We start from the raw sequence: 26,785 nt of genomic DNA, 5'->3' as shown, positions 1-26,785 counted from the left end.
TATTTTGTTTGTTGAGCTGGCTAAAATACATTGTTTGTATATCTATCATTCTGAAAGTTGAATTGGATCCTTGGTACTAGTAGGGATGACAATTTTGCTCCAACCATTGGTTTACCGAACTGATTGGTGTGGTTTTTAACTGAGGTTTTGGTTATTGATTTTAAAAAACCAGCCAGTTTGGTTCCGGTTTTGGTTTTATTTGCCAATCGAACCGTAACTGAACCATAATATAATTACGTAATTAAACACCCTATATATACCCCATATACTGAAATACACCTCAGTCGGATATTTTGTTGTGGACGTTTTGCTTCTTTTAACTTTATTAAAAATTTTGATCACCGGAGTTGGTGGAAAACAGAACCGAACCGGCAACCGTGGTTTTGGTTATTCTTCAGGTAAAATGAAAACCGTCAGTTTTGGTTTTAGGTATATGTTTTGGTTTTGGTTTTGCCAATAACCAAACTAAATCACACTGTTGTCATCCCTAATCCTATGTACTAGACTTATTTCATAAAACAATTACCTATGAACTGTGAATTTACCTGGGATTTTAGAGAAGTTGAGCTCCAGAGCTTCTTCACAGGCAAAATACAGGCAGAAACTAAGCAGATCTTTTGCTTGGATTACAAGAAGCATATATTACCGATCAATGAAAAAGAGGTAGAATCCTGGAAGCATGATGATGCAGAAGGAGAAGCCCGCATGGATGCAGAAGGAGAAGCCTGCATGGACAATAAAGACAGACAATGAAGAGTAGAGAGTGAATCTAGAACAAAAGCTCAATACCTGCAAAATTTGCCTTCATTTCATTTTGTGTTTTCGTTTACTTAGGAGAAAGAAACAATGAATTAGTGTTTCTTGAAAGGTGGGTTGTTTCGGAAAATAAAATTCTGATCGCAGTTTCTGAAAACAATTTGCCAAACAAAATTCAATAGTTGACGTTTAATTTGCATGTTCAGATGCAGAGGTGGTGTGCCGCTGAAATTTGGTTCGTCTTTTATGAACAAGAGCTCATTGTTGTGGGCCCTAAACAGTCCATAACTGGACCAAACTGGTTGGAAGCCAACTGGTTGGGATCCAAGCCCCTTGACGGAATAGTTATCACATCTTTTGACTCTAATACAAATTCATCAACTTTACATGTCATGTCATGTCAAAGTTTGCAATCATTGGTCGGAGATGCTCAAGAGCCACAAAGGTTTCACTCCTCTCGTTTGTCAATGGGGGAGTTTGGAATAAAGATGGTGAAGTTAGATCTCCTTGGAGATTTTCACACTTCGTAGAATCTTCTTAAAAGCATTCATGTGGTTGTGCAATTTGCTAAGTTTGAATAGAAATACATGAAATGCAATTTACTTCTTTTCTAACTATTTGATCACAATTCTTTATTTTTTTCCGACTCCTCACGTCAAGATGAAAAGTAAAAAAACTTTTCCTAAAGTTAATAAGTGTTCATCTACACATAAAAATAAACCAATTTATAATAGTTAAGTGAGACGGCTGCACATTATGGTTAAACCATAGGCTAATATAGCATTGTGAAGGGTATGAACATTGAACACGTTTGAGCACATAACACTGCTAATAATCTTCAGTTTTGTTGCTGCTGCTGCTGTTGTAAGCTGATTAACTTGAAGTAAGCCCCATCTCTTTTCTCAACAAGAGTAGAATGAGTCCCTTGCTCTATAATCTTTCCATCTTGTATAATCGATATCTGGTCCGCATTTTTAATAGTTGAAAGCCTATGAGCCACCACAACCGTGGTCCGATTCTTCATCAACTGGTCCAATGCTTGTTGCACCACTCGCTCCGACTCCACATCCAGAGCACTGGTGGCCTCATCTAGAAGCAAGATCGCCGGATTTTTTAGAACAGCCCGAGCAATGGCCACTCTTTGTTTCTGCCCACCGGATAGTTGCACTCCCCTTTCTCCAACTATGGTTGAGTAGCCCTCTGGGAGGGCACTTATGAAACTATGGGCGTTCGCTAGTTTGGCTGCTTCAATCACTTCTCCTTCCGAGGCCCCCTCTTTCCCATAAAGGATGTTTTTGAAGATTGATGTGGCAAAGAGAGCTGGTTCCTGTTGGACTAAGCCAATGTGTGTGCGGAGAGATTTGATCTTGAGTTTTTTAACATCTTTCCCTGCAAGAGTTTCAAAAAGCTCATTTAAGGCCAAGCTGATTGTTGGGTTGGTGATGCCTGATTTGTATTGGACACCTCATCATGCATTAACGGAATTTATTTTCGAGCAATAAGGGTATTTTGGGGATTTGTTAATGGAAACCTGTCATATCTAGTTCTCGCTTACTTCGATAATATAGTAGAAGCTGGAGTAAGTCTTGCCAAACCTCGTATACTTGTGCGTTGTGCTTTGTTGTTGTGATTGATTATTTATTTGTTCGATTATGTGTGTACACAGGATGTCTGGTCTCTTAACTCATACAACTAAAAATAACACGAGCAGTGGAATTCATCAAAGTGAAACTCACCATCAATCATCACGTTCCCGTCTATGGGATCATAAAATCGTAGGACAAGTGCGAGCACTGAGCTTTTACCAGAACCGCTCCTTCCCACCAATGCCATGCTCTGGCCCACACAAACTATTAGAGTCAAGCCCACGAAAATCAGCTCATTAGGTCTTGATGGGTAGCTAAATTGGACACCCCTTAGCTCAATCGTACCCTCGACCTTTGCAAGCTCTTCTCCGGATTCACTGATTACCTCAGACTCCCGGTCAAGCACTTCAAAGACCGATGCCACCGTTTGGTTCCCTTTTAGAAGGTCAGGTACCATTGCCAAAGTTGAGCCCATGGCTAATGCCGTCACAACTAAAACCATAAATGTTTTGATGATAGATTCAAAGCTAGAAAGCTCCTTCCCCATCAAAACAGAACCATACCTGCAAAATATTAAACAAGACCGTGTATTAAAATTCATTTTATTGCAAAGTCCTAAGACTTTCATCCCGGATCCAAATTTTGCTGACTCTGTTTGGAATCTCTCAGCTGGAGAGGTGTATACAGTAAGGTCTACTTGGCAGGCCTTTAGGGTGCCTAACCCCCCTTTTTTATATGGTTTGCGCATCATATCCCTCGATGGGCTTTTATTCAGTTGCTTTCAGTGTTGGGGAGGCTGTCCACCAAAGATAGGTTATCCTCTTGGGGCATAAATGTGGATCCTAGATGTGACTCTTGCTCTGAGGAGGATGAATCCCACCCCTAGTTGTTCTTCTCTTGCATCTATGCTACACAAGTATGGTCTGCTATTCTGGTATGCAATGGGATTACTAATGGTCCAGTGGAGTTTCTTAGTGTCTTGAGTAGGACCAAGCAATTTAGATGTGGGAATTCTATGGCTTATACTGTTTTCGAATTGTCTTTTGCTGCCACAATTTATTGGCTTTCAAGGGAGAGAAATGGAAGGGTTTTTCAGAACCAGTGTCTGGGTTATTCTTCTTTGCAAGGTATCATCGTAGATGACATTCGTGCTTGCCTTAGCTCCTAGAGAGGAGTGTTAAGTCATCTTCTCAGAACCTTGCCATTACTGCTGCTTGGAGAATCAGTAGGAAGATTTTTTTCCCTAAACTGTTTTGGGGTTTAGTAGTTGATTGATTGTTTGTTTTCCTAGTTTGTGTTTCTGGGTTGCGAAGTGGTGTGACCTAGTCCTCTTGATCGTGGTTGGTTTGTGCTTAGTAAGATCGTACTGACCAAAAAAAAAAAGAAGTTACAAGAAAGCTTATTCAGAAGAGTTGCACTTGCACATATAGGTAGTACATGGACTTGGTCCAAAAGTGCTAAAAAAGGACCTATGCCACATCTGGTGATCACAGCTACATGACAGTTGACTGATACATAGACTAGGCTACCGATGACAGCTGAGGGTATGGGTCTAAGTGTCAGGTTCATACAATTCATGTTTTAACTAAAACACAAATATTGGTTTATGATTCATGTATTGGATAAGTTAAATGATGTTTAACGGGACATGCAATTTCACATTAATATGAGCTTTTTATGCACAATGAAAAGGTAAATTTATATTTTCTAGACCTAACTAGATGTCAGACACTCCTGCTAAGTTTCCAACACAAATTCTTAAAGACATTTTTCGTGCCAAAGTAACAAAGATCAAGCTAAAACCACATACCATAAAGCAAGGCCATAGGATGAGAAGATGAAGAATTGAGTTACGCCATAGAATATGCCAGCAATTTGACCGCGAGTTAATGACTTTCTTGAAGGATCAACGAGTTCTTGAGCATAAAGATCCAGAACCTTCTCTTCAGAGCAGAAAGCAATCACAGTGCGGATGTTACTTACCGACTCGCTAGCAAGCATGTTAGCTTTTAGATAGGCTTTGCTCAAGTTGCCACCGTACCCTTTCATAAACATTTTCTGTAACAACATGAAAAAGAAAACTAGTGAAAAAATCCCTTCAATCTCAATTCTTATCCACAAATCGAAGTTGGAAGGAGTAGGAAACCTCGCTGAGGTGACCGCTAATGATTAAGGGATATGTCGCCATGACAACAAGTGCAATCCTCCAGTTCAACATGAAGGCAATAACGAATGAGGTAACAACCAAACCAAAATTTTGTATGAGAATTGTTGAGCGATCAACAACTACGTTTCGCAACAAAGTTGCATCACCCTCTAACCGCGATGCAAGCATGGAACTTGTGTTGTTTACGTCATCAAACCATCCAATCTCATTTTTCAGAATGGCTGCAAACAGTTACAGAAGGATACTTTAGCCAAAAACGAAGGAAAGAAAACAGCAAAGAAACCCTTCAACATCTACACAAATAACTATTTTTTAACTTGTTATAAATTTGGATGGCCTAATATACACGAAACGAACATAATTCTGTAATTTGGTTCCCATTACCTCAAGCGGAAGCAAGAAAATAAAGAATGTTGCACAAACTAATTTTGAACAACTTTAGTTCTTTCGAGTTCTAAAAATAAATGCCCTTAAGACAAACTATTTATGGAGCGCGCCAAATAATACTCCCACGTCCCATATTGTTCAAAAGAAACAATTTTTTTTCTCGACTAAAGTCAACATTGTTAGTTGTAGTTAGTGATGTTTGAACCCCTGTTAAATGTATGGGAATACATGGTGTCTACCACTTGGCTATCAATCCACTCGCTTGTTCAAAAGAAGCAATTGAGATCTTTTCATTTGTGAAAAAATTTGGTAAGCTAATCACAAAACTATTTTTTTGGTTGATCTGATTAAAGACATGACTCTCGAAAATGGAAAAATAAAATGGATGGAGTACATTCGTAAAAACTTTATAAAGAGAACAATGGTGATATGTGTTACATAGACTCGGGTACCAGTCTTGGATAAGGGTATGTGTCCATGGGTCGGATTCATCTAATTTATATCTCAAGGACATGGCAGACCACACCAATGCAATAACGTTCCTTACTATGTTTGTTTTAGTATGTAGGACAAATGGTATTTTGTTGGAACCCTGGGACATTTCATGCATAATATAAGATCTCTATGCATAGTTCGCATTAAATTTGAATCGCAAAATATACTTTTTAGGTGAAAGTCCAACAAACTAAACATGTCGGACACAAATCCCTTGCTCTTATCCAAGCGTCAAAGAGTCAGACATGAACACCTTATGTAATTAGAAGAGTCCATGTAACATAGATGGTGATACTAGGAGTAAAGACTAGAAGTTGACTTGTTTTTTACCAGAAAACATCATTTCTCGCACGCGAAGAGTAAGCCGCTCTCCCATGATTCCAAACGAGAGATGTGTGATGACATGAACAATGACAGTTATGGCAGCGCCTCCACAGAAGAGTAGTGAGATCTTCTTGACTTCATGAGTTGTTGTGTCCCAATCCATGTAGTAAGATACAAGAGCCTGAGTGACACCAAGAGCAAAAAGAGGCATTTGGGCTCCTGCAATAAGTGCACAAATTGTGCCGGCAACCCCATAAATCCATTCAGGCCCCACCATGGAGTACAGTCTTCCACTGGACACACGGAGTGGCTTACTAGTCTTTGACCCATCAGCTCCAATTCGAACAACTAATGCTTTATCGGACTGAAAACTTGAAACGTGGCTTGTCCGGGGTAATTCATAAGGGCATTTAATGCTGCAAAAATGATCAAAAGATAGGGGAAATTAAGATGTTCTTACGTATTAGAGATTTTTGGTGAAATGAATTTATGTAGATTAGAGGTGTCATTAGAAAAAAACGCTCGCTAGAAAATGCAGTCCTCGGGAGGAAGATTATTATTATTATTATTTGAGTCAAACGTAAAAGCTGTCTTTAAGGCATTGTGGAAAATAAGTTTCTTCACTCCATCTTATATTTTTTCTCCGACCTTTTCCCATCTTTCCCACCAAACCCTCGACAAATCCAAACGCAATCTAAATGTACAAAGATGAGGAAAGTAGGACTATTTTTCTCCGTTCTTAAGAAATACAACAAAATAACAAAGTGTACTGTCAATATAGTGTCCTCTTTCGTTGTAGAGTGAACATCATATTGGTGCAACATTTTAAGGATGATGCCGCAAAAACCAGTATTGCATTTGTCAACGGAGCATATATCAAGCCACAAAGCTTTCTCCTGAGTACCGAGTAAGTCACCCTCTGAGCTTTGTTTAATGTAATATTGTTAAGCATCCCAATCTAATGTCTACACTCTACAACATCAACAAACCGTTAAATTTACCTTACCTAAGCGGTCGTCCCAAGATAGGTCCCCATGAAGGGGCTTGATACAAGGGAGCTTCTTCTTGGAGTTGAACAAGCGACGCATAAGCACTATTTGGTTGTGAAATGAGTTCATCGTGACTTCCAGTTTCTACTATTTTCCCGCTTTGGACAACAGCTATCACATCTGCATTTCTAATGGTAGAAAGCCGGTGGGCCACAACTACTGTTGTCCGTCCCACCATCACTCGATCAAGTGCTTCTTGTACACTCTTCTCACATTCCGCATCAAGTGCACTTGTAGCTTCATCCAGCAGAAGTATTGAGGGGTTCTTTACTATTGCACGTGATATTGCAATTCTCTGCTTTTGTCCACCTGATAATTGTACTCCCTTTTCACCCACCTGCAAATGAAATTTCATTAATTTTTTCTTCAACAATAGATATTCCCTCCTCGTTTTCTTTTAGCCTATGTTTTGAGAATTTCATTAGGAAGAAATTTCAGAAGGATAAGAGAAGGCTAGGGATCTTTTGGAGCTAGTTTATTTCCTCTTTTTCGCTCACTTTTAATTTCCCTCATATGTAGCATTGACACAGTCATGCAAAATGACACGACACGGACACCACACCAACACTCGAACAAGTAAAATGTGAGAAATTGGAGGGCATGGCACATTGCGGGACATACTAAAATTTTCTTTTATGTATACTATTGTAGGGATAAAAAATAACCAAATAAATAAGGCTCCCATGTAAATATGCAAACACCATATATCATTCACCTAAGTATTCGAACAAAAGCATTCTGTCATTTATGAGTCTTTATAATCAATAAAGTTATCCTCTGCCTCACAAGAAATAAGACTTCTTTAAGTTTTACTCAGAGCCAACTATTTCTGTTAACACCCGCGACTTGTTTTGTGAGTGTCCCGAGAGTACTAGAATATTTTTTAGAGTCTCTCCGGAGTGTCCCAAAGACTCCAAAAGAAAAATATTGACATAAAATAGGACAATTCGGATTTGAGTGTCAGACACGTAACTGAAGAGTGTTCGGAGAGTGTCAATGTCCGACAAGTGTCCTAACCGGTGCAAGACCTTTGAGGAATTGTTTGTGCTACATAGCCCTCCGCTAATCTCTCCAAACTCCAAGTTCGCCATTAAAGATAAAGAACCAAACTGTTCTAACTTGGCAGTGTCAATATCCAAAATTAAAATCATGAGTTGATGCTTGGACATCACAGTTTTCTACGGAAATACTGCAAAGTAATATTAGGGGAAAATGCATAAGTTATACAGGGATAGTGAAAAACATAGTAAACATATCTTGGAACCAAACTCCTCTTTCTGTAGTCTGAGTTTCATCTTTCCTTTTATGTTTCATTTGGTTCCCACCAGATCGACCAGATGAAATAAACTTCTCGGAATTTAAAAACCCATACTAAACTTTCTTAGTGGACAATCGATTAAATTTTATTGCATTTTCATGAATCTTCTTGGCAACCACGTAAGGCCAAAACTTTGAGAACAAAAACAGAGAAACAACCATGAAATGTGTTGCTCCATAGATGGCCAAATGAATAATCTTTCAGTTCGTTATACCTGAGTTTCAAATCCATCGGAAAGGTTGCTGATGAAACCGATTGCCTCAGAAAGTCTTGCAGCACGTGTAATCTCTTCAAGGGTGGCATTATTTTTCCCGTAGAGAATATTTTCCCTAATGGTTGTAGCAAAAAGTGCAGGCTCTTGATTTACCAATCCAATCTGTTTTCGTAACCACTTGAGGTCAAGCTGCCAAATATCAGTTCCATCCAGTAGTATCTGTCCAGAGAGGGGCTCATAGAATCGCTCAATCAAAGATACAACTGTGCTCTTTCCGGACCCACTTGCTCCCACAAGGGCTACAACTTTCCCGGAAGATATGTCAAGATTGAGCTTATTGAATATCATGACATCAGGTCGAGATGGGTAGCTGAAACATACGTCATTAAACTGTATATGGCCTTCAATGTTGTCTAGTTTCCTTCCATTTTTTGAGCTGGTTTTGCTTATTGTATTTCTCTCTATCATCTTAAATATGGGATAAGCAGCTGTCTTTGCTTTGATGAATGCGGAGACGTCTGGTGCTGCTTGTCCCAGTGACCTGTGTTAATTATTTAAGAGATAATGATTGAGAGGTTAATTTGCTTCCTGATTATTGACATGTGGAACACAAGTTAAGCATGCAATTAATGACACTACCTCCACTATCACTTTGAGATGTTTGATGTTCATCAATTCTCACAATAAATAAACATTCTTATTGTATTTTTTTCTATTAGACACAATGGAATACGACGTAATCTATTAGTGAAGAAGAGAGCCTCTATTGTTGCGTTCATGAAAAATAGAAGTGAACCACTGTAGTTTGTTTGTGTTCTTTCTTGTTATTCGTACTTTCCTTCCCAACTTTCTCTATCTAAAATCTAGAAATTCCATGTTCAAATATCGCTATACCTATATTTTACTACCCAAAATCGGTAACAAAAGCTATAACTCTGTGAAAAGCGTAGTGAACTTGCTTCCAATTCCATGTTGAATATGAAATATAAATTCGTGTTGTGCTAAACAGGCTAAAGTGACTACTAAAATAATTTCTTAGAACTAGAACACATGTTACACACTATCTATTTGGCAATTCTACAAACTCAAATAGCCACCTAACAGGAATAGATGAATCTCATATCCAATGCTGTGACACAAACCAAATTCTTTAGGTTGCCTTCCTATTTCCACCGATGAAGTTGTAGATTCGTCTCGATTTCACCACCATATAATCAACATCTCAAATTTAATTTCTTTGTGACAGTCAAAAAGTGGTTGAACAAAGAAGCAAGAGTACAAGACTTACAGTCCGGAAATGACAACATTGAGCATGGTAGTGAAAGAATCTCCTCCATCTGCAATGTTCTTATGAACAACAATGCTGGTAAACCAAACGAGCAATGACCATGAAAGAAAAAGAACACAATGCAGGGTGCCCAATCCCAGTCCCTTGGCAAGACCGGCATTCTTCCCATACTTGTAAGTGCTCAAAAGTGCTGTTCTATATGATCTTAATGCCCTTTCCTCTCCTACAAATGCTTGAACTGTTCTGACATTTCCAATCACCTGAGAATTTTCATAAAGTTAGAATAAAGTGAGAGAGAGCCAACGCCTACTCCTTAGTAGTAGGAACCTCCTCCCAGGGTGGCAAATCCACCTCAAAGCCTCACTCTCGCGCTCCAAAGTCAGACTTTCCTAGGAACCTCACTCCCATCGAGAAAGCCCACGTAGGATAGAACCTCTTAAGATAAAAATCTCAAAGGAAACAACAGTAAAATTAAGATACCAAGCGTGAGAAAACATGAAGGGTGGTAAGAAACTTGAAAAAGATTAACTCAAATTTTGCTAAAGTTTACTAGACATATTTTTTATATTTGTAATGGATTTTAATTATGAATCATAACATTCACTTGTTTTATATATGTTTGTTTATATATATTATTCCTAGATGCTCCCCCTCGCTCCCTTGAAGTTTATGATCTTTTGCTTCTTGTCCCCACTCTTTCCCGCCCTTGAACTTTCTTCATGCAACTAAGGTATGTTCATACACTGGATGCTCTCCACATTATCAAGTTGGACAAATGAAAGTATTGACACCTAAACCTAACCAAAAAAGGGAAAGAAAAAAACCACCATCTTGTTTTATTTTCAATGGTACTAAAAACACATGCTTGACTTCACACCCAATCTACATAAGCTATGTGCCAAAACGAAAACATTTTTTTTGTCATCTATTGTTAGTGAAAAAAGTCCAACACATAGGTACATTAATGGTTGCCGGGCAGGATAATCAATAATGTAGGTTGTGGTTCATCCTTGAGATAAGTGGGGGATTGTGTACCTCATTGGCTCAAACCTTAGGCAGGTGAAATACTTGCTCTAGGTCTACAATTTCCTAGCCTTATAAGAGGGCCCACCTCAAATTTTCAAAACTTTTGTACCTTACCTTATTTAAAATTTTTAAGCCTTGTAAAACAAATCTTATGCATCTTGAAGCCTATAGGAACCTCGTCATCTAAAAGGTCAACAAATTCAAAATTTTCCTTTTTTTTTTTTTTTGTGTTGGGGGTTGTTAAGCCCACAATACATTGGTAAAACATCGTCCGATTGCCTAACAAAAAAGTAAACCTTCTTATCTAATAGCCATAAAATGCAGAAACCGCTTTTGTCCAATTGCGCTAATACATGATGCAAAGAATCTCATCTTGATTTTAAGAAGCTATACCACAACCAATTACAAGAATACATATGGAAAGAAAGACATAGTATTTCAACACCAAAATAGTCAATAAAAAATTTAGGATGCAAAAGAACCTTTTGAAAAGTTCACTTTAGGCCCCATAGAGTATTGAGTTGGCCCTACCGTATGTGACGAGACAATGTCTCATTATGCCACGGTATGCCGTAGTCAACCTGTACAACCAAATGTAGGGTAAATCAGTCCTATCTCCGGATAACTATTTAATTTCACCTTTTTTATCGGGCAACCAAACGTGCTTCATCCATAATATGCATATACACACAAGAATAAGACCCCATGAGTCCGTGACACTATAAAACTTCTTAATTGGAAATGTCACTATATGCAAAATGACCTGATTCATTGTTGCATAAATAAATAAAAAATGCCTTGATATACGTACATATACATCTTTACATCCATGTATTGAGAGAGAGAGGGAGAGAGAGAGAGAGAGAGAGAGAGAGAGAGAGAGAGAGAGAGAGAGAGAGAGAGAGAGAGAGAGAGAGAGAGAGAGAGAGAGAGAGAGAGAGAGAGAGAGAGAGAGAGAGAGAGAGAGAGAGAGACCTCTTCAGCGATTTCACCCGCCTCGACGTAGGATTTGCGGACCTTGGCAATGAGACCAGTGACTACAAAAGCATAAACGCCACCAGCAAGGGCGATCAAGGGCACAATAGAGAGAGTGACGAGAGTGATTTGCCAAACCCTAAAGAAGCCGATTGAGAAGCCAGCTATGAACCTGCTGATGTAGTGCATAAAGTTCCCCACCTGCCACCACAACCCGTTTGGAACTTTAGAGAAAACGGAAAAAAAAAAAAACAAAGAGAAAAAAAGAGAGGGGGAAATGTTACTTCACAGAATTTAAAAGTTGCCATTTTCTTCTTTCTTTCTCTCCTAACTAAACAAGAGAGGAAGGAATTTTTTAATTTTCTCTTCTTTTCCCTTCTTTTCCATATAAGTTCCAAACAATTTATTACTATATGAACCACTGTAGTAAAAAGTAAGTCACTTTATGTGCACACTTCACAAACTACATGGTATTATGTGCACACTTTTGAGCCATAGAGAATGTATCTGCATGTGGCCGAAACCACAAGGGTCAAAAGTGAACTTTGCCCTAAACTATGGACAGATTACAGGCCAAGTTTGCCATATGGCATTGCTAAATTGGTTTTTGTTTGCTGCAGTGTTAAAAAGTCAAAAAAGTACCCCCTCCGTCCTGAATTGCCTACCCTTATGAAAAGTCGTGCAATTTTCGGTCTAGAAAAATAAAGTACTTCTATACATCATTTTTCAAGTTTCTCTACACCAAATTAAAGTACTTTAAGAGCTCTTTAATATGATGCAAAGAAATTAAAAAATGATGTGCGAAAGTATTTTATTTTTTGATCTGAAAATTACATGTCTTTTCGTGAGGGTCCAGTAATTTGGGATGGAGGAAGTAATGTTTTTTCACTGGCTTGGTGCCAATGTAATGTATGTAATGTAATATGAAATATGGACCATTGAACTCATTGCATTTGTTAAAGCAACTTATGTGGCTTAGATAAGTTTGGCAATTGCCAAAGTTGATGTCACATTTAGCACCAAAAATGACCAAAATTTGGTATTGAGTTCGGCACAAGGGTGCATAGTGTTTTGCCATTCTTGATACCGATTTTTGGCTTTGGCATAAGATTTGGTACATGAGTGAACTTGCTCTTATTACAACAAATCGTTCATATATACTTAAATGCCTTTTTCAAAAATAATTTTTAAAAGGGGAAAAAACTGAAATAGTCCCTATAGTTAAGTATTTGTGTCAATTTGGTCCCTCTAGTTGTAATTGGCTCAATTTACACTCTGTACTTTTCATTTTGTTTCAATTTGGTCCAATTACTAACTTCCGTTAGTCCGCTAAACAATAAAATCATATGACCCCATTTTTTGGGTTAAAATAGACTTGTTCGACTAAATAAGTCAACTGGCTTATTTTTTTTTATCCTTATTGAAATTTTTTTCGTATTTGTTAGTTTTTCGTCAATTTTTTTGGAGTTATTGCATCGTCATGACAAGAGGAATCTAAAAAGTAAAAAAATATGATCGAAATCCAATTTTTTTTGAATAAAGTCGAAAAAATTGGCTTATTGGCTTATTTTTGTCTTTATTCAAAAAAATTAAGTTTCGATCGTAATTTTTTACTTTTTAAATTCCTCTTGTTATGATGATGCAATAATTCCCAAAAAAATGACAAAAAACTAACAAATACGAAAAAAAATTGAATAAAGACAAAAAAATAAGCCAATTGGCTTATTTAGCTGAATAGGGTTACTCATTCCTCTCTTGCCCTAATATATCTCTAAACCAAAACACAGCTCATTCTTCCATTCTCCATTGATAAGGAGGCACTTAGGAAGAAAATTGGTTATAATTTTCTACATAAAGTTGCCATCGAATTCAGCATTTTCATGATCAGCCATGAGGCATCATAACCACTGATATTGTCTACATGTTCAACTTGTGGACAAATACTGAGATGTCTTATTTTTCTGCATAGTACTGAAAATGCATATAGAACCATATCCAAAAGTCACAACATGATATAAATCCAAAAGTCACAACATGATAAATACGAAAAATCTATGAGTACCGACCATTGGGGGAGAGAAAACGTACCGACGGCCGCCGGCGGGCCGTCTCCGGCCACCGGACGGCCGATCCGAGCCGTTCAAAAATTCTAAAAAATAAAACCGAGGGGGTCAGCGCGGGAATCAAGGGCATCCGAGGTGTTTAGGGTGCTTGATCAAAGCACCCTTTTTTCGTGTATATATGTACACACACATATATACACGAAAAAAGGGTGCTTTGATCAAGCACCCTAAACACCTCGGATGCCCTTGATTCCCGCGTTGACCCCCTCGGTTTTATTTTTTAGAATTTTTGAACGGCTCGGATCGGCCGTCCGGTGGCCGGAGACGGCCCGCCGGCGGCCGTCGGTACGTTTTCCCTCCCCGTGGTCGGTACATATAGCAACACTCTGATAAATAACCATGTCCAAAAGTCAGAATATTATATAAACTTAGTTCCAAATTTACCATGTCATAACCTAATACATAGACATAACAAACCACTCAACTAGGTTACAATAAACCTAACTTAACAGCCCAAGTGGTTACAAAAAATAATACCCTGTCATTTCATTTATTTTCCTACACTTGACCCATGCACTAATTCCTGACTAGGAATGTTGAAAAATAAACCTAAGCCAATTCTTTCGTCTTTATTCAAAAAAAATTGAATTTTGATAATAATTTTTTACTTTTTAGATTTTTCTCGTCACGAGGATGCAAGAACCCCCAAAAAATTGACAAAAAACTAACAAATACGAAAAAAAAATTGAATAAGGACAAAAAATAAGGAAGTTGGCTTATTTAGCCGAACGTGTCTGTTTTAACCCCAAAAAAGGGGGCCATATGATTTTGCTATTTAAGGACTAACGGAAGTTAGTAATTGGACCGAATTGAAACAAAATGGAAAGTACAAGGTGTAAATCGAGCCAATTATAACTACAGGGACCAAATTGATACGAGCACTTAACTACAAGGACTATTACAGTTTTTTTCCCTTTTTAAAACTTATTATAGATTACAATAGCAAAAGATTAAAAAATTACTTCCAATGCTCCTGAACCTATTTGATGTAATTTTGGTGCAATCGAAAATTAAACTTTTAAATTAAATTCGTTACTATTTTTGACGTAAATCAGATGGCGCAAGTGAAATTTAACAAAGTCAAAGTTGTTAAATTTGACATCAATGTGACTTTTTCATTTTTTTGGTTGGAATATAGAATTTATATTTTTTTCTAAAATAAGGGGCCCAAAAAGTTTCGTAGTACTATTTTTTAACGATCAAGGTTTTCACATTGTTTAATGGAGAAATAAAAAATAAAATTACCTTCTCAGAAATAGCATCCTGAATCACAATAATGTCGCTAGTAATTGCACAAATCACATCTCCAGTTGAAGCCTCTGTATCAAAATGACTAATGTCTTGATTCAACATTGACCTCAAATATGCCATCCTCATTTTCGCCGCTTGCCTTTCTCCCGTATGCATCCAACATGCCACCTCTATTTGTATATTGATTCGCATACGCATATGACATATTTTGATTAGCTAGAAATACGACATATTAACTAAAAAATGAAACATTTAGTAATAGTGATATGGTGACTGTCTTAGTGCATTATATTTTGGTACTATATGATGCGACCAGGGACCGACCCACCTTGGGGCACGTGGGGTCACGTGTCTCCACGCCCTTTAAAATTTTTTTTTGATTCTGTAAATATATTATATATGTCGAATTTGTGCAAGTAAGCAATGTTTGATGCAGTGATAAAGTGCTGGCTTTGTGAACATGGACTAGTTAATTACATGTTAAGATTGACTTCGACAAAGATTGAGTCTCTAAGACTTGGTGCCTTAAGAGTTTGCTAAGCGATTCTTTGAGTCTGGAGCGAGGGTGGACTGTAGTCCATTCTCAGTTCGGATGTGAAGATCATTAGGAAAGTAAAGAGTATCCCCACCATTCTTGTAAGCGTCACTAAAGATTGATTTTATTGTCTTTTTTTTTTTTTTTTGGATAAATTGATTTTATTGTCTTTTAGTTGCGTATAGACTGTGTGTGTTAGAGTCCCCCACTCCCCCTAAGTTTTTTTAATTTTTATTTCAAAATCTTGGCACTAGAAAATAGTTGCACCTTGGAGAAAAAACAGAAATTTATCATCCCATCGCCAGAACAAAGGTTTCCCCCTACTCTCGTAACTCTCCTAACATCTCCGATTATTTGTGTAGTAGTACTCAATATGGATCCGCACATTGCATTTATACACTTTTGGTCCCTGAAACTTGTACTCGTAGAGTTAATAATAAGAACATATGAACTTATGATAATTTTGATTTAACATATATAGTCGAGGTGCGCAAGTTTGCCCAAGTAGGTAGTTATTAAAACACATATATACTTTAAAATTGTTACTTTATCATGAATGCTAAAATTATTTTGGTGTGAATATGCTTAAAGGTAACTCATATATTACGGTTACAAATAAAATTGATGCCTCCACTATGTCAAATTTCTGGGCCCGTCTCTAGATGTGACACATGAATTAATAGCAGGGATTATCAGATGATCTTCATACATTAATTAGGCCCCGTTTCAAAAACCTTCTTAAAAAATAAGCAGCTTATTTCACATTTTCAAACTCAAAAATAAAGTAAAATGAAAAATAATTTTTCAATTTTTTTTGCATCGTATAAAAGATCTCATCGAGATCTTCCAAACAAGATCCATATTGCATATTTGTAGATTTCAATAAGTCCATAATTTTTGAGCTTGAAATTGTCTTTTTAAAAAATAAAGATTTTTTGTTTTGTTCCGCAACGGAGCCTTACTCAACAACAACTGGTTCATACCTGTCCATGATGAAAATAGTATAACCAGACTGAGGTATACGAAATCCAAAGAGTACTGCAAACAAAGAAACAGGTAAATTGTAATGACCGAAGTGGAATTCAAAAAGGGTCCCAACAAGCTAGATTAAAAATTTAGGAAAATGAGGAAATACTGGTGGGTTAAGTAGGGCGCTGCTATTCGCAGCCCCGTATTTTTTCCCATAACCCGTTAAAATTTTTCAATTATACTCGACAGTTAGTTACCGAAATTGAGATATATTTTCAGCATCCAATTACCGAAATATAATATTTTTTTCAACAGCTATTTACCGAAAATATATATTCGGCAGTTATGTACCGAAAATTGAACATATTTTTGACATGTAGTTACCGAAATATAATCTTGTTTTCAACAGTTATTTACCGAAATGTTATGTATGATTTTCAACAACTATTTACCGAAATGCGGTGGGCTATGGGAGAAAATACGGGGCTGCGAATAGCAGCGCCCGTTAAGTATTGAAATGATCACCAAAAGCATGGATTCCCAACAATAATACTTCCTTTATCCCTTAATAAGTGTTCGACGCGCAAAATTAGACCTTACAAAATATGCATGTTTTTCATTAAAAAATTAAAAAAAAATTTTACACTCTAATAGAACTCATTGCTATCTATTGATTTGTGAAAAAAAATTAATTTTTTTAACGAAATAAATGCATCTTTTTGAAGGTCTAGATTTGCACGTCGGACATTTATTTAGGAACAGAGGGAGTAACCAATACATGGTAACCATGACTTCCTTTATTTTATCTTTTTACCATTTTGTCCTTATTTTGGGGTGCAAGTCCAAGAAAAATAAAAAAAAAGTACATGAAATTGTGACAGCATACCCGTCTAATGCACAAGGCAAGTCCATAGATGGTTACCCAACGTGAGTCTACGGAATGACCACTTTCTTAGGGATGTGCAAATTTTTTGGAGAAGTCCAACAAAACCAATGAACATGTTCATGAAGTTAAGAGAGCAAGTCCATCTACTACCAAAAGGCATGTCCACATTTGGTGACCCAAAGCGGGCCCTTGCACTAAAACAAAAAAACACTTTTAGCGACAATTTTGTCATCAAATGGTACCTTTTGGCAAGAAAATGGTATTTTGTTGAGGAAATGGGATTTCATCATCCAATGGCACCTTTGCGAGGAAACTCATATTCTGTCGCTAGAAGGTATCATTTGGCGGCCAAATAGGAATTTCGTGGCCAAATGCAAGACTAATTACTTTTTAAATTTTGAAAGATTCAATATATTTTAAATAAATAATACATATCGATATATTACACATAAATTACCAAACCAAACCAAACCGAGCCTTACGTCCCAATCACTTGGGGTCGGCTATATGAATCCGTTTCCTCCATTGAGCTTTTTAAATAATTAATATTACACATAGATTATTTTAAAAATTATTTAAAAACAGTAATATATTAAAATTTGCAATATTGTCAAGGAAATAATAAGTGGCGCAATGGCGACAGTGATAGTTTAGAAACCAGTCTTCCCAAGTTCGAGCAACAACAAAGTGGAAATAAATTTTCTAGTTTGTTGTTTTTGGCAATGGAAAAAAAAAATCGTCGCCAAAAGGTGCCTATTTGTCGGCGAAAAAAATTTCGTTGCCAAATGGTGGCATCCCTTTTGGCATGAAACAAAAGATCGACGGTGAAATTTTTTGTCCCCAAAAGCTTTAGTGATGAATTTTGCATTTTAAGACCGAATTTGTTGTAGTGATTCAATGATTATTTCTTGAGGGATGTCCAGGTTTTATGGGACACGCCTAACAAATTAAGAAACAAGTTGATGAAATTATGAGAGCAATTCCATCTAATAAAAAAGGAAATTCCGATCAAAAAAAGAGTAAAAATGGAAATTCCAAAGATAGTCACCCAGAGTGGGCTAATACGCAGACTCTCTAAGGGATACGCACACTCTTTGGAGTGCAAGTCAAACAAAAGCAAGAAAGAAGTACAAAGTTATGAGAGTAAGTCCATCTAATACAAATTAAGGAAAAGTCCAAAATGGTCACCCATAATGGGCCCATGGAATGATTACTCCCTAAGGGGTGTAGGCCTCTTGTGGTGCAAAACTCACAAAAACAAGAATTATGGGAACAAGTCCATCAAATACAAAGGGAAAGTCCAAAGATGGTAACCCAAAGTGAGTCAGGGAGGAATTGTTTAGTTTGGGTTTTGAGAGAGGTCTTTGAAGTAATGAATAGTGAAGATAGATAGATAGATAAAGAAATGAGAGTATTAGTAAGAGAAAAGACTTAATGGGGAACGTGCGCAGAAAGAGAGGTTCGTTCCGGAGACCCAAAATGAACATATATAGTCATTACTCTCTGAGAGTGTACAAATCCGCATAACAAAAGGGCAAGTCCAGAGATGATCATTCAAAGAGACCAAATGGAATGATTATTCTATGAGGGATGCACTCGTTTTTGGAGTACAAGTCCAAAAAAAATAAGAAACAAGTACTTGCTCTCTTGAGTTCATGTACTTGTATCTTATCTTTGTTCAACTTGCACCCTAAAACAAGGGCAAAATGATTTGGGAAAGTAATGGTTACCATGTATTGGTCATAATTATTGGAGATGCCATGTTTCTAGCTAGTCATTTAATTCAATACTTCACACCACTGAACCGGTGAATGCTCTTCGTCCTCGATCACCATGATTTCCCCCAAAATTTGCACTCCGCGAGATATAAAGAGGTTGGGAGATAAGCTGGTTAGAATCTTGAAACACAGAAATCTACATAATAAGAGAGAATGGTTTTTGAATCTTATCTCTCTATAAATCATAACCATTGGTTTGCTCCAAAATTCCTACAGCTATCCCTCTCACTCTCTCAAACAATAGTAATTAATTAGATCTCACGTTCAAAATTCATATCTCACTCTCCTCCTCCTCCTCTCTCTCTCTCTCTCACACACACACACACAACCCCCCCCTCTAGCTCTCTGCTCCTAAAGGCGATGCTCCTTCGGTCCTGTGATTTTCTTTGAAACCGAACACCCTTTGAGAATGAACACCCCTCTAGATTAGTTTTGGTCACGAATCCAATTAATGACTCCTCCTCCTATCTCTCTATCATTTCAATAGTTTTATAATTCATTTTAGTTATGTTCAAAATGCATTGCACCGTACCTTTAGGCACGGACAAACCCTAGTCCAAGGATAAGAAAGATAGAGGATGACTCTGGTATGGATGAGAGCAGCCTTTGGGTCAATATTTTGAAAACCAAGTACTTAAACCATCACACCTTGTTCACTTGGCCTAGTACTAGGGCTCCAATATGAAAGTGTGCAGTCTCATTGACGAGGAAGGGGACTGAGACCTTTCTCATATTGCTAACTTTGTTAGCATTCAGACCTTGAACATTCTTAAAATCAATTTCCCTAGGTACTCCAAATTCCCTAACTACCCTTATTGGTATAGGCTCTCTTCAAGGTAATTTTTATGTTGCTACAGATTTTGATTTTATTACCCAGGATAGTCATAATGTGAATGGATGGCATTGGCTTAGGGAACTTAAGGTTCCAAAAAAAATTAAAGGTTTTCTATGGCTGTTCCTCCATGACAAACTCCTCACCAATCAACTTTGAACACACAGAGGCATTACCCCCATGGGATTATGATGCAGGACAAGATTTTAGTATATGGAAGCTTTATTTTCTTAATAACTTAGTTTAGAAATTTGAATTTCTGCCACTTGCTTTGGCAACTTCTTATTTAGGAATAGTATTAGTAGTTGATTTTATTTAGTATTTTTTGTTTATCACGTTTCCAATTTTACATTTTCTAGATTTTTCTGGAATCATCTTATTTCCTTATTTTTTCTTCACTTGGTCACCACTCCAAATTATATCCTTGGTAGTCATTTGTGGGATCCTAATCTAGGAAATTGTTAGAACTATGGCTCATATGTTATTGGGGGGTGCAGGGGGCGTGGTACGGTAGGGTTCGTACAGGGGTATTTTTAGGATACAAACCAAATACCGAATTAGGGTTAGAATAGAGTCAATATAAATACTCTATGTTGTAAACCCTAATTCATACTGTGATAATAAAGAACAGTAGCCGCTCCTGCTCCCGTGGACGTACCCGGTTTTGGGGAACCACGTATATCTCTGTTGATTCTTTACTGTTTATACTCGTAAATTGTGTGCGTGTGTGTGTCGATCCTAACAAGTGGTATCAAAGCTACAGGCTGTTTTAGATCACACAGAAGAATGATGTCATCGAGTTCATCTGTTTCGAAGTTCGATGGAACTTCGAATTTCGGATTGTGGCAACAATGGATAAAGGATCTGTTGGTGCAGCAGGGCTTGTACAAGGGATTGAAGGCAAAGCCAGAAGCCATATCTAACGACGATTGAGAAGAACTCCAGATGAAAGCGGTGAGTACGATTCGTCTATGTCTTGCAGACGAAGTTATGTATCACGTGTTGGGTGATGAATCGCTGGCTGGGGTCTGGACTAAACTGGAGAGCATGTATATGTCAAAATTGTTGACAAACAAACTGTTTCTAAAGCAAAAACTATTTGGGTTGAAGATGGCCGAGGGTGCTGATCTGATTCAGCATATCAACACGTTCAATTAGGTTTGTGAGCGACCTGCAACAGATTGACGTAAAGTTTGAGGAGGAAGACTAAGCGCTAATGTTACTGTGTTCATTACCAATTTCTCTCAAAACCCTAGTTACAACCTTACTCTGGGGAAATAAACCTTAGAACTAGAGGAAGTCACTGTAGCCCTTCTGGCGTATAATCAACGCAAGCAACAGACAGAATCGCTGCAGGGTGAAGGTCTGGTGGTTAAGGGGTACGGGGATCGTGGCAGGAAGAATGAGAGGGGTAAATCAGTTTCGAGGCGTGGGAGGTCTCAGTCAAAGAACAGGTCCGAGGGCACGTTTGAGTTCAAGTGTTACAGGTGTCATGAACTGGAGCACATGAAGAAAGACTATCCGCAGAAGAGTAAAGGAACTGACTGGAAGAAAAAAGGAAAGGCAGGGGAGAGAAAAGATGGATCAACTTCTGCAAACGTTGTGGAGCAGGAGTCAGATGATGGTGATATGCTTTCAGTCTCAACAAGTTCAGATCACATGGTAGATTCGTAGATTATGGATTCAGCATGTTCTTTTCACATATCTCCTATCAAGGAATGGTTCAACACATACAGGTCAGTGGATTGTGGTAATGTTCTTATGGGTAACGATGCATCGTGTAAAGTCATAGGAATAGGCATAATTAAAATCAGAATGTATGATGGTGTTGTGAGGACTTTGGAGGATGTTAGACATGTTCCAAAATTGAGAAAGAATTTAATTTCGTTGGGAACCTTAGACTTCAATGGTTGTGGGTATAAAACAGAGATTGGAGTCATGAAGGTAACGAAGGGTGCTATGGTGATGATGAAGGCTTGTAAAGTTCCTGATAATATTTACAAGTTGGTAGGGAGTACAGTTGTAGGTGGAGTTGTTGCCACTACAACAGACGATATTGATGATACTATGCTTTGGCATATGCGGTTGGGACATACGGGAGAGCGTGGGATGTTAGAGCTGCATAAGAGGAATCTGTTGAAAGGGGTTAAATCGTGTAAATTGGATTTCTGCAAGTTTTGTGTTCTGGAAAAATAGTGTAAGGTGCAGTTTAGGAATGAATGCAACTCACAGAACGAAGGGAATTCTTGACTACGTTCATTCAGATGTTTGGGGGCCAGTGAGGGTAGCTTCAAAAGGAGGATCTCTGTATTTTTTGACCTTTGTTGATGATTTTTCAAGGAAAGTTTGGGTGTACTTCATGAAGCATAAGTCTGAAGTTTTTGCTAAGTTCAGAGTGTGGAAAGCTGAAGTGGAAAACCAGATAGGGAAAAAGATTAAGTGCCTCAGGATAGATAATGGGAAAGAATTCAATAATGGGCATTTTCTGAAGTTTTGTGAGGAACATGGGATTTAGCAACACTTTACAGTTCGGAAGACACCACAGTAGAATGGGGTGACAGAAAGAATGAACAGAACCATTGCAGAAAGGGCACGGTGTTTGAGATTGAATGCGGGACTTCCGAAGGTTTTTTGGGTAGAAGCAGTGAGTATGGCATGCTTTGTTATAAACAGGTCACCGAGTGCTGCTTTGGATGGGAAGGTAGCTAAGGAGATGTGGACAGAGAAAGAGGTTGACTACTCAGGGTTGAGAATTTTTGGGTGTCCGGCCTATGTTCATGTTCCCAGTGATGAGAGGTCAAAGCTTGATGCGAAGTCTAGACAGTGTATCTTTCTTAGTTATGAGAAAGGGGTCAAAGGGTACAAGCTTTGGGATTCAGAGACAAAGAAGATGGTGATCAGTAGGGATGTGGTATTTAATGAGGACTCTATGATCAAGGCACATCAGAGGGTTCAAAATTCTAAGTCGGAGGAAGTGAACAGCAAACAGTAGGGCGTACAAATTGAGCTGGAGAGTTTTGATATAGGTGATACTCAGCCAGATGAACAGCTTGATCAACAGCAGTAGCAAAGCTTGGCTGCTGGGAGAACCAAACACACTATCAAGCCACCAGTGAGGTATGAGTTTGATAACTTGGTTTCTTATGCATTGACTATTACTAGTGGGGATCCATCTACTTTTCAGGATGCTATTACGAGTTCTGAAAGGGACCAATGGATGGAAGTCATGGTAGAGGAAATGAAGTCTTTGCATAAGAACAAGACTTGGGAGTTGAAAGAACTGCTTAAGGAAAAGAAGCCAGTGGGTTGTAAGTGGGTATACAAGCGGAAAGAGGCAGCAACAAAAAAAGGAGAGGGAAAAGTTCAAGGCTCGGTTAGTGGCAAAGGTGTATTCACAGAGGAAGGGTATTGATTTTGATGAGGTCTTTTCTCCAGTGGTAAGGCATACGTCAATCAGGATTATTTTGGCATTGGTGGCTAGCTATGATCTGAAGTTAGAGCAGATGGATATGAAAAGGCATTCCTCCATGGTGATTTGGAGGAAGTCATATACATGGAACAGCCTGAGGGGTTCAAGCAGCCAGAGACTGAACATCTTGTTTGTAAGTTGAAGAAGTCCCTTTATGGGCTGAAACAGTCTCTAAGACAATGGTACAAGAGGTTTGACTCTTTCATGATACGGATTGGGTACACACGCTGTGAGTATGATCGTTACGTTTATGTTAAGAGTCTTGATGATGGTTCCTATATTTTCTTGTTTCTTTATTTGGATAATATGCTGATTGCTACAAAGAGTATGGTTGAGGTAAACAGGTTGAAGTCTTTATTGGGTAAAGAGTTTGACATGAAGGATTTAGGAGCGGCTAGGAAGATACTTGGGATGGAGATTCGCAGAGATAGGTCAGCTGGTAAGTTGTGGTTATCTCAAAAGAATTATGTGGTGAAAGTGTTGGAGAGGTTTAGTATGAATAATGCCAAACCGGTCAGCACACCATTGGCAAGTCATTTCAGATTATCTTCAGCTCAGTGTCCGGTGTCAGATGAAGAAATTAAGGATATGTCAAGGGTGCCTTATGCAAGTGCAGTGGGTTGCTTAATGTATGCAATGGTTTGTACGAGGCCTAATTTGGCACATGCAGTTAGCATAGTCAGTAAGTACATGGCCAAACCAGGCAGAGAGCATTGGAAGGCAGTCAAGTGAATGTTCAGATACTTGAAAGGTACTTCAGATCACGGGATTATGTTTGGTAGGCAACGAGGTCAGATTTCAGTTGTTGAGTATGTGGATGCGGATTATGCTGGGGGTTTGGATGACAGAAGGTCTACAACTGGTTATGTGTTTACACTTGTAGGTGGGCCTATTTGTTGGAGATCCATGGTACAACCTCTGGTGGCTTTATCCACTACTGAGTCTGAGTATATGGCGGTGACCGAGGCAGCCAAGGAAGCATTGTGGTTGAAAGGGTTTGTTAAGGAGCTTGGCATAGATCAAGGTGGAGTTCAGTTGCATTGTGACAGTCAGAGTGCCATTTATTTGGCAAAGTATCAGGTGTATCATGCTCGAACCAAGCATATCGACGTGAGGTTTCACAAGGTGAGAGAATTGATTGATGCAGGAGATTTGATACTGAAAAAGGTGCACACTTCTGAGAATGCAGCTGATATGTTGACAAAGATGGTTACTGCAAACAAGTTCGAGCATTGCTTGGACTTGGTTAATGTCTCCCGGTGCTAGGAAAAGGGGGGCATCCCCCCAACTTACTGGATAGTGATGGTTATCTTCTGAAGGGGCGAGAGTGAATTCGTCAAGGTGGAGATTGTTAGAACTATGGCTCATATGTTATTGGGGGGTGCGGGGGGCATTGTACGGTAGGGTTCGTACAGGGGTATTTTTGGGATACAGACCAAATACCAAATTAGGGTTAGAATAGAGTCAATATAAATACTCTATGTTGTAAACCCTAATTCATACTGTGATAATAGAGAACAGCAGCCGCTCTCGCTCTCGTGGATGTACCTGGTTTTAGGGAACCACGTATATCTCTGTGTTGATTATTTACTGTTTATACTCGTAAATCGTGTGCGTGTGTGTGTCGATCCTAACAGAAAGGATCAGGGTCCTCGAAAACCTTATTAACCCCACTAACCCCATCGACGTATACAATATTGGGAAGAAAAAAAACAGATCGGAGAGAGAGAGAGAGAGAGAGAGAGAGAGAGAGAGAGAGAGAGAGAGAGAGAGAGAGAGAATGGCAGCAAAGGAAGTTGTTTGTTCGGATTTTAGCAACGACGACAACTTGGACTTTAGCGGCGATGACTTGGACGCCATGAATATGGAGGAATTGAAGGCATTTTATAAAAGAAGAGTCCAGACGGACAACAAAGTTATTGCAGATCTCGAACAAGGGAAATGCTATAATACACACCCCTTATTTGGGTGTGTATCATATGCACCCTTATAAAATGCACCAAAATGTTATGAATCCCAAAATGTTACGAATCTATTGCTAAAAAGTTACGAATCATATTGTTGAAAAGTTACGAATTTTTAGTATAAAAGTTACGATACGAAATAAAATGTTATGAATGACCGGTCCTACAAGTATTTTTTTATGAGATAGCACAATATGAACCACACAATAGGTGCATAGGTACACACCTTAAAGGGGTGTGTATTGAAGACTTTCCTCTCGAACAAGGGCTTTCGATACTCACGAAAGACACTGAGGTGACAAGAAAAAGGAAGCGATGTCACGGAAAAGAAAATATATTGAGAAGCTACAGGCACATGTTGCAGTGTTGGGGGAATTGAAGGCTTTGTCTTCAAAAAAAAGTCAAGATAGACAAGATCAACTAATGATTTTCAAGACGGACAGTTCAGATTGAACCTCACACACTTCTCTGCAGTTGACTGTAGAGAAGTCAGATCCTGTAAATATCATCGATAATATTTCAGAGTTTCTTTCTTTTTCCTTGTGGATTTAAGGTGTGCTCGTGAATTCGAGTGTTTTTCTCGTGTTTGCTATATTTTTGTCGCCAATCCAACCAGAGTGCAGATTATCTAGCCAGGCTTTATGCAAAACATAATTAAGGAAGACGTAGTGGTCACACACACAGAGGAAACCAAAACAGAACAAGCGAACTTGCAAGCTAGCCCAGGTGATTTTAGTGCTTGTTCCAAGTTTATCCCGTCTATGTTACAACTCACATAATTAAGGAAGACGTAGTGGTCACACACACAGAGGAAACCAAAACAGAACAAGCGAACTTGCAAGCTAGCCCAGGTGATTTTAGTGCTTGTTCCAAGTTTATCCCGTCTATGTTACAACTCTTCTATTTCCCACTAACATACTAATAACACTTCCAAGTCTTTCCTAAAAAGGAAAAAATTAGAGCAAGGGAATTGAGTATACTGGAGTGGAGTATTAATTAATTTCCAAACTTACCTTGGCTACCCTGTGAGAAGCTGCAGCCGGAAAGAGATAAGCCGTTCCCATTACGTTTATTATTTTCCCGAAGAAAACAAAGAAAACCGGCACCGAAGCACCGTGGATGCATGCGCCCACGGATCCAACGGACATTAGAAAGCAGTCATAAGTGTCGGCGAACGCAAATAGTTTAAGAAAGGGCACTCTTTTCGGCTTCTTGATTTCTCCCTCTTCTCCTTCTTTTGTCTTTGTATCATTTTCGGCCACCTTTTCGTTACCGGGAAAGGGACCTTCGTCGCTCATCTCTCTCATCTCTCTCTCTCTCTGCGCACACTTGTATATGTGTGAGAGTGCGTCTGTGAGAATGCACTGAATGGGATGTTTGGGTTTTTTGAGAC

General features: G+C 38.4%; 1 protein-coding gene across 1 annotated transcript; it reads right to left on the bottom strand.

The window, feature by feature from the left end:
* Nucleotides 1-1,575: 1,575 nt before the first annotated feature.
* On the bottom strand, nt 1,576-26,691 carry LOC131333670 (ABC transporter B family member 2-like). Its single transcript, XM_058368307.1, has 12 exons — nt 26,406-26,691; nt 16,478-16,532; nt 14,954-15,129; nt 11,586-11,786; nt 9,585-9,844; nt 8,297-8,837; nt 6,722-7,101; nt 5,722-6,131; nt 4,489-4,730; nt 4,153-4,400; nt 2,493-2,905; nt 1,576-2,145 (listed from the first exon to the last, which is right to left on the bottom strand). The coding sequence occupies exons 1-12, from the start codon at nt 26,688-26,690 to the stop codon at nt 1,595-1,597; spliced, it is 3,762 nt and encodes a 1,253-aa protein (XP_058224290.1). The 5' UTR covers nt 26,691; the 3' UTR covers nt 1,576-1,594.
* Nucleotides 26,692-26,785: the final 94 nt, after the last annotated feature.

The sequence above is a fragment of the Rhododendron vialii genome, chromosome 7a (assembly GCF_030253575.1).
Source record: "Rhododendron vialii isolate Sample 1 chromosome 7a, ASM3025357v1".
NCBI lineage: Eukaryota > Viridiplantae > Streptophyta > Magnoliopsida > Ericales > Ericaceae > Rhododendron > Rhododendron vialii.
The sequence above is the reverse complement of the archived record's forward strand: the minus strand, read 5'-3'. Positions and strand labels throughout refer to the sequence as shown.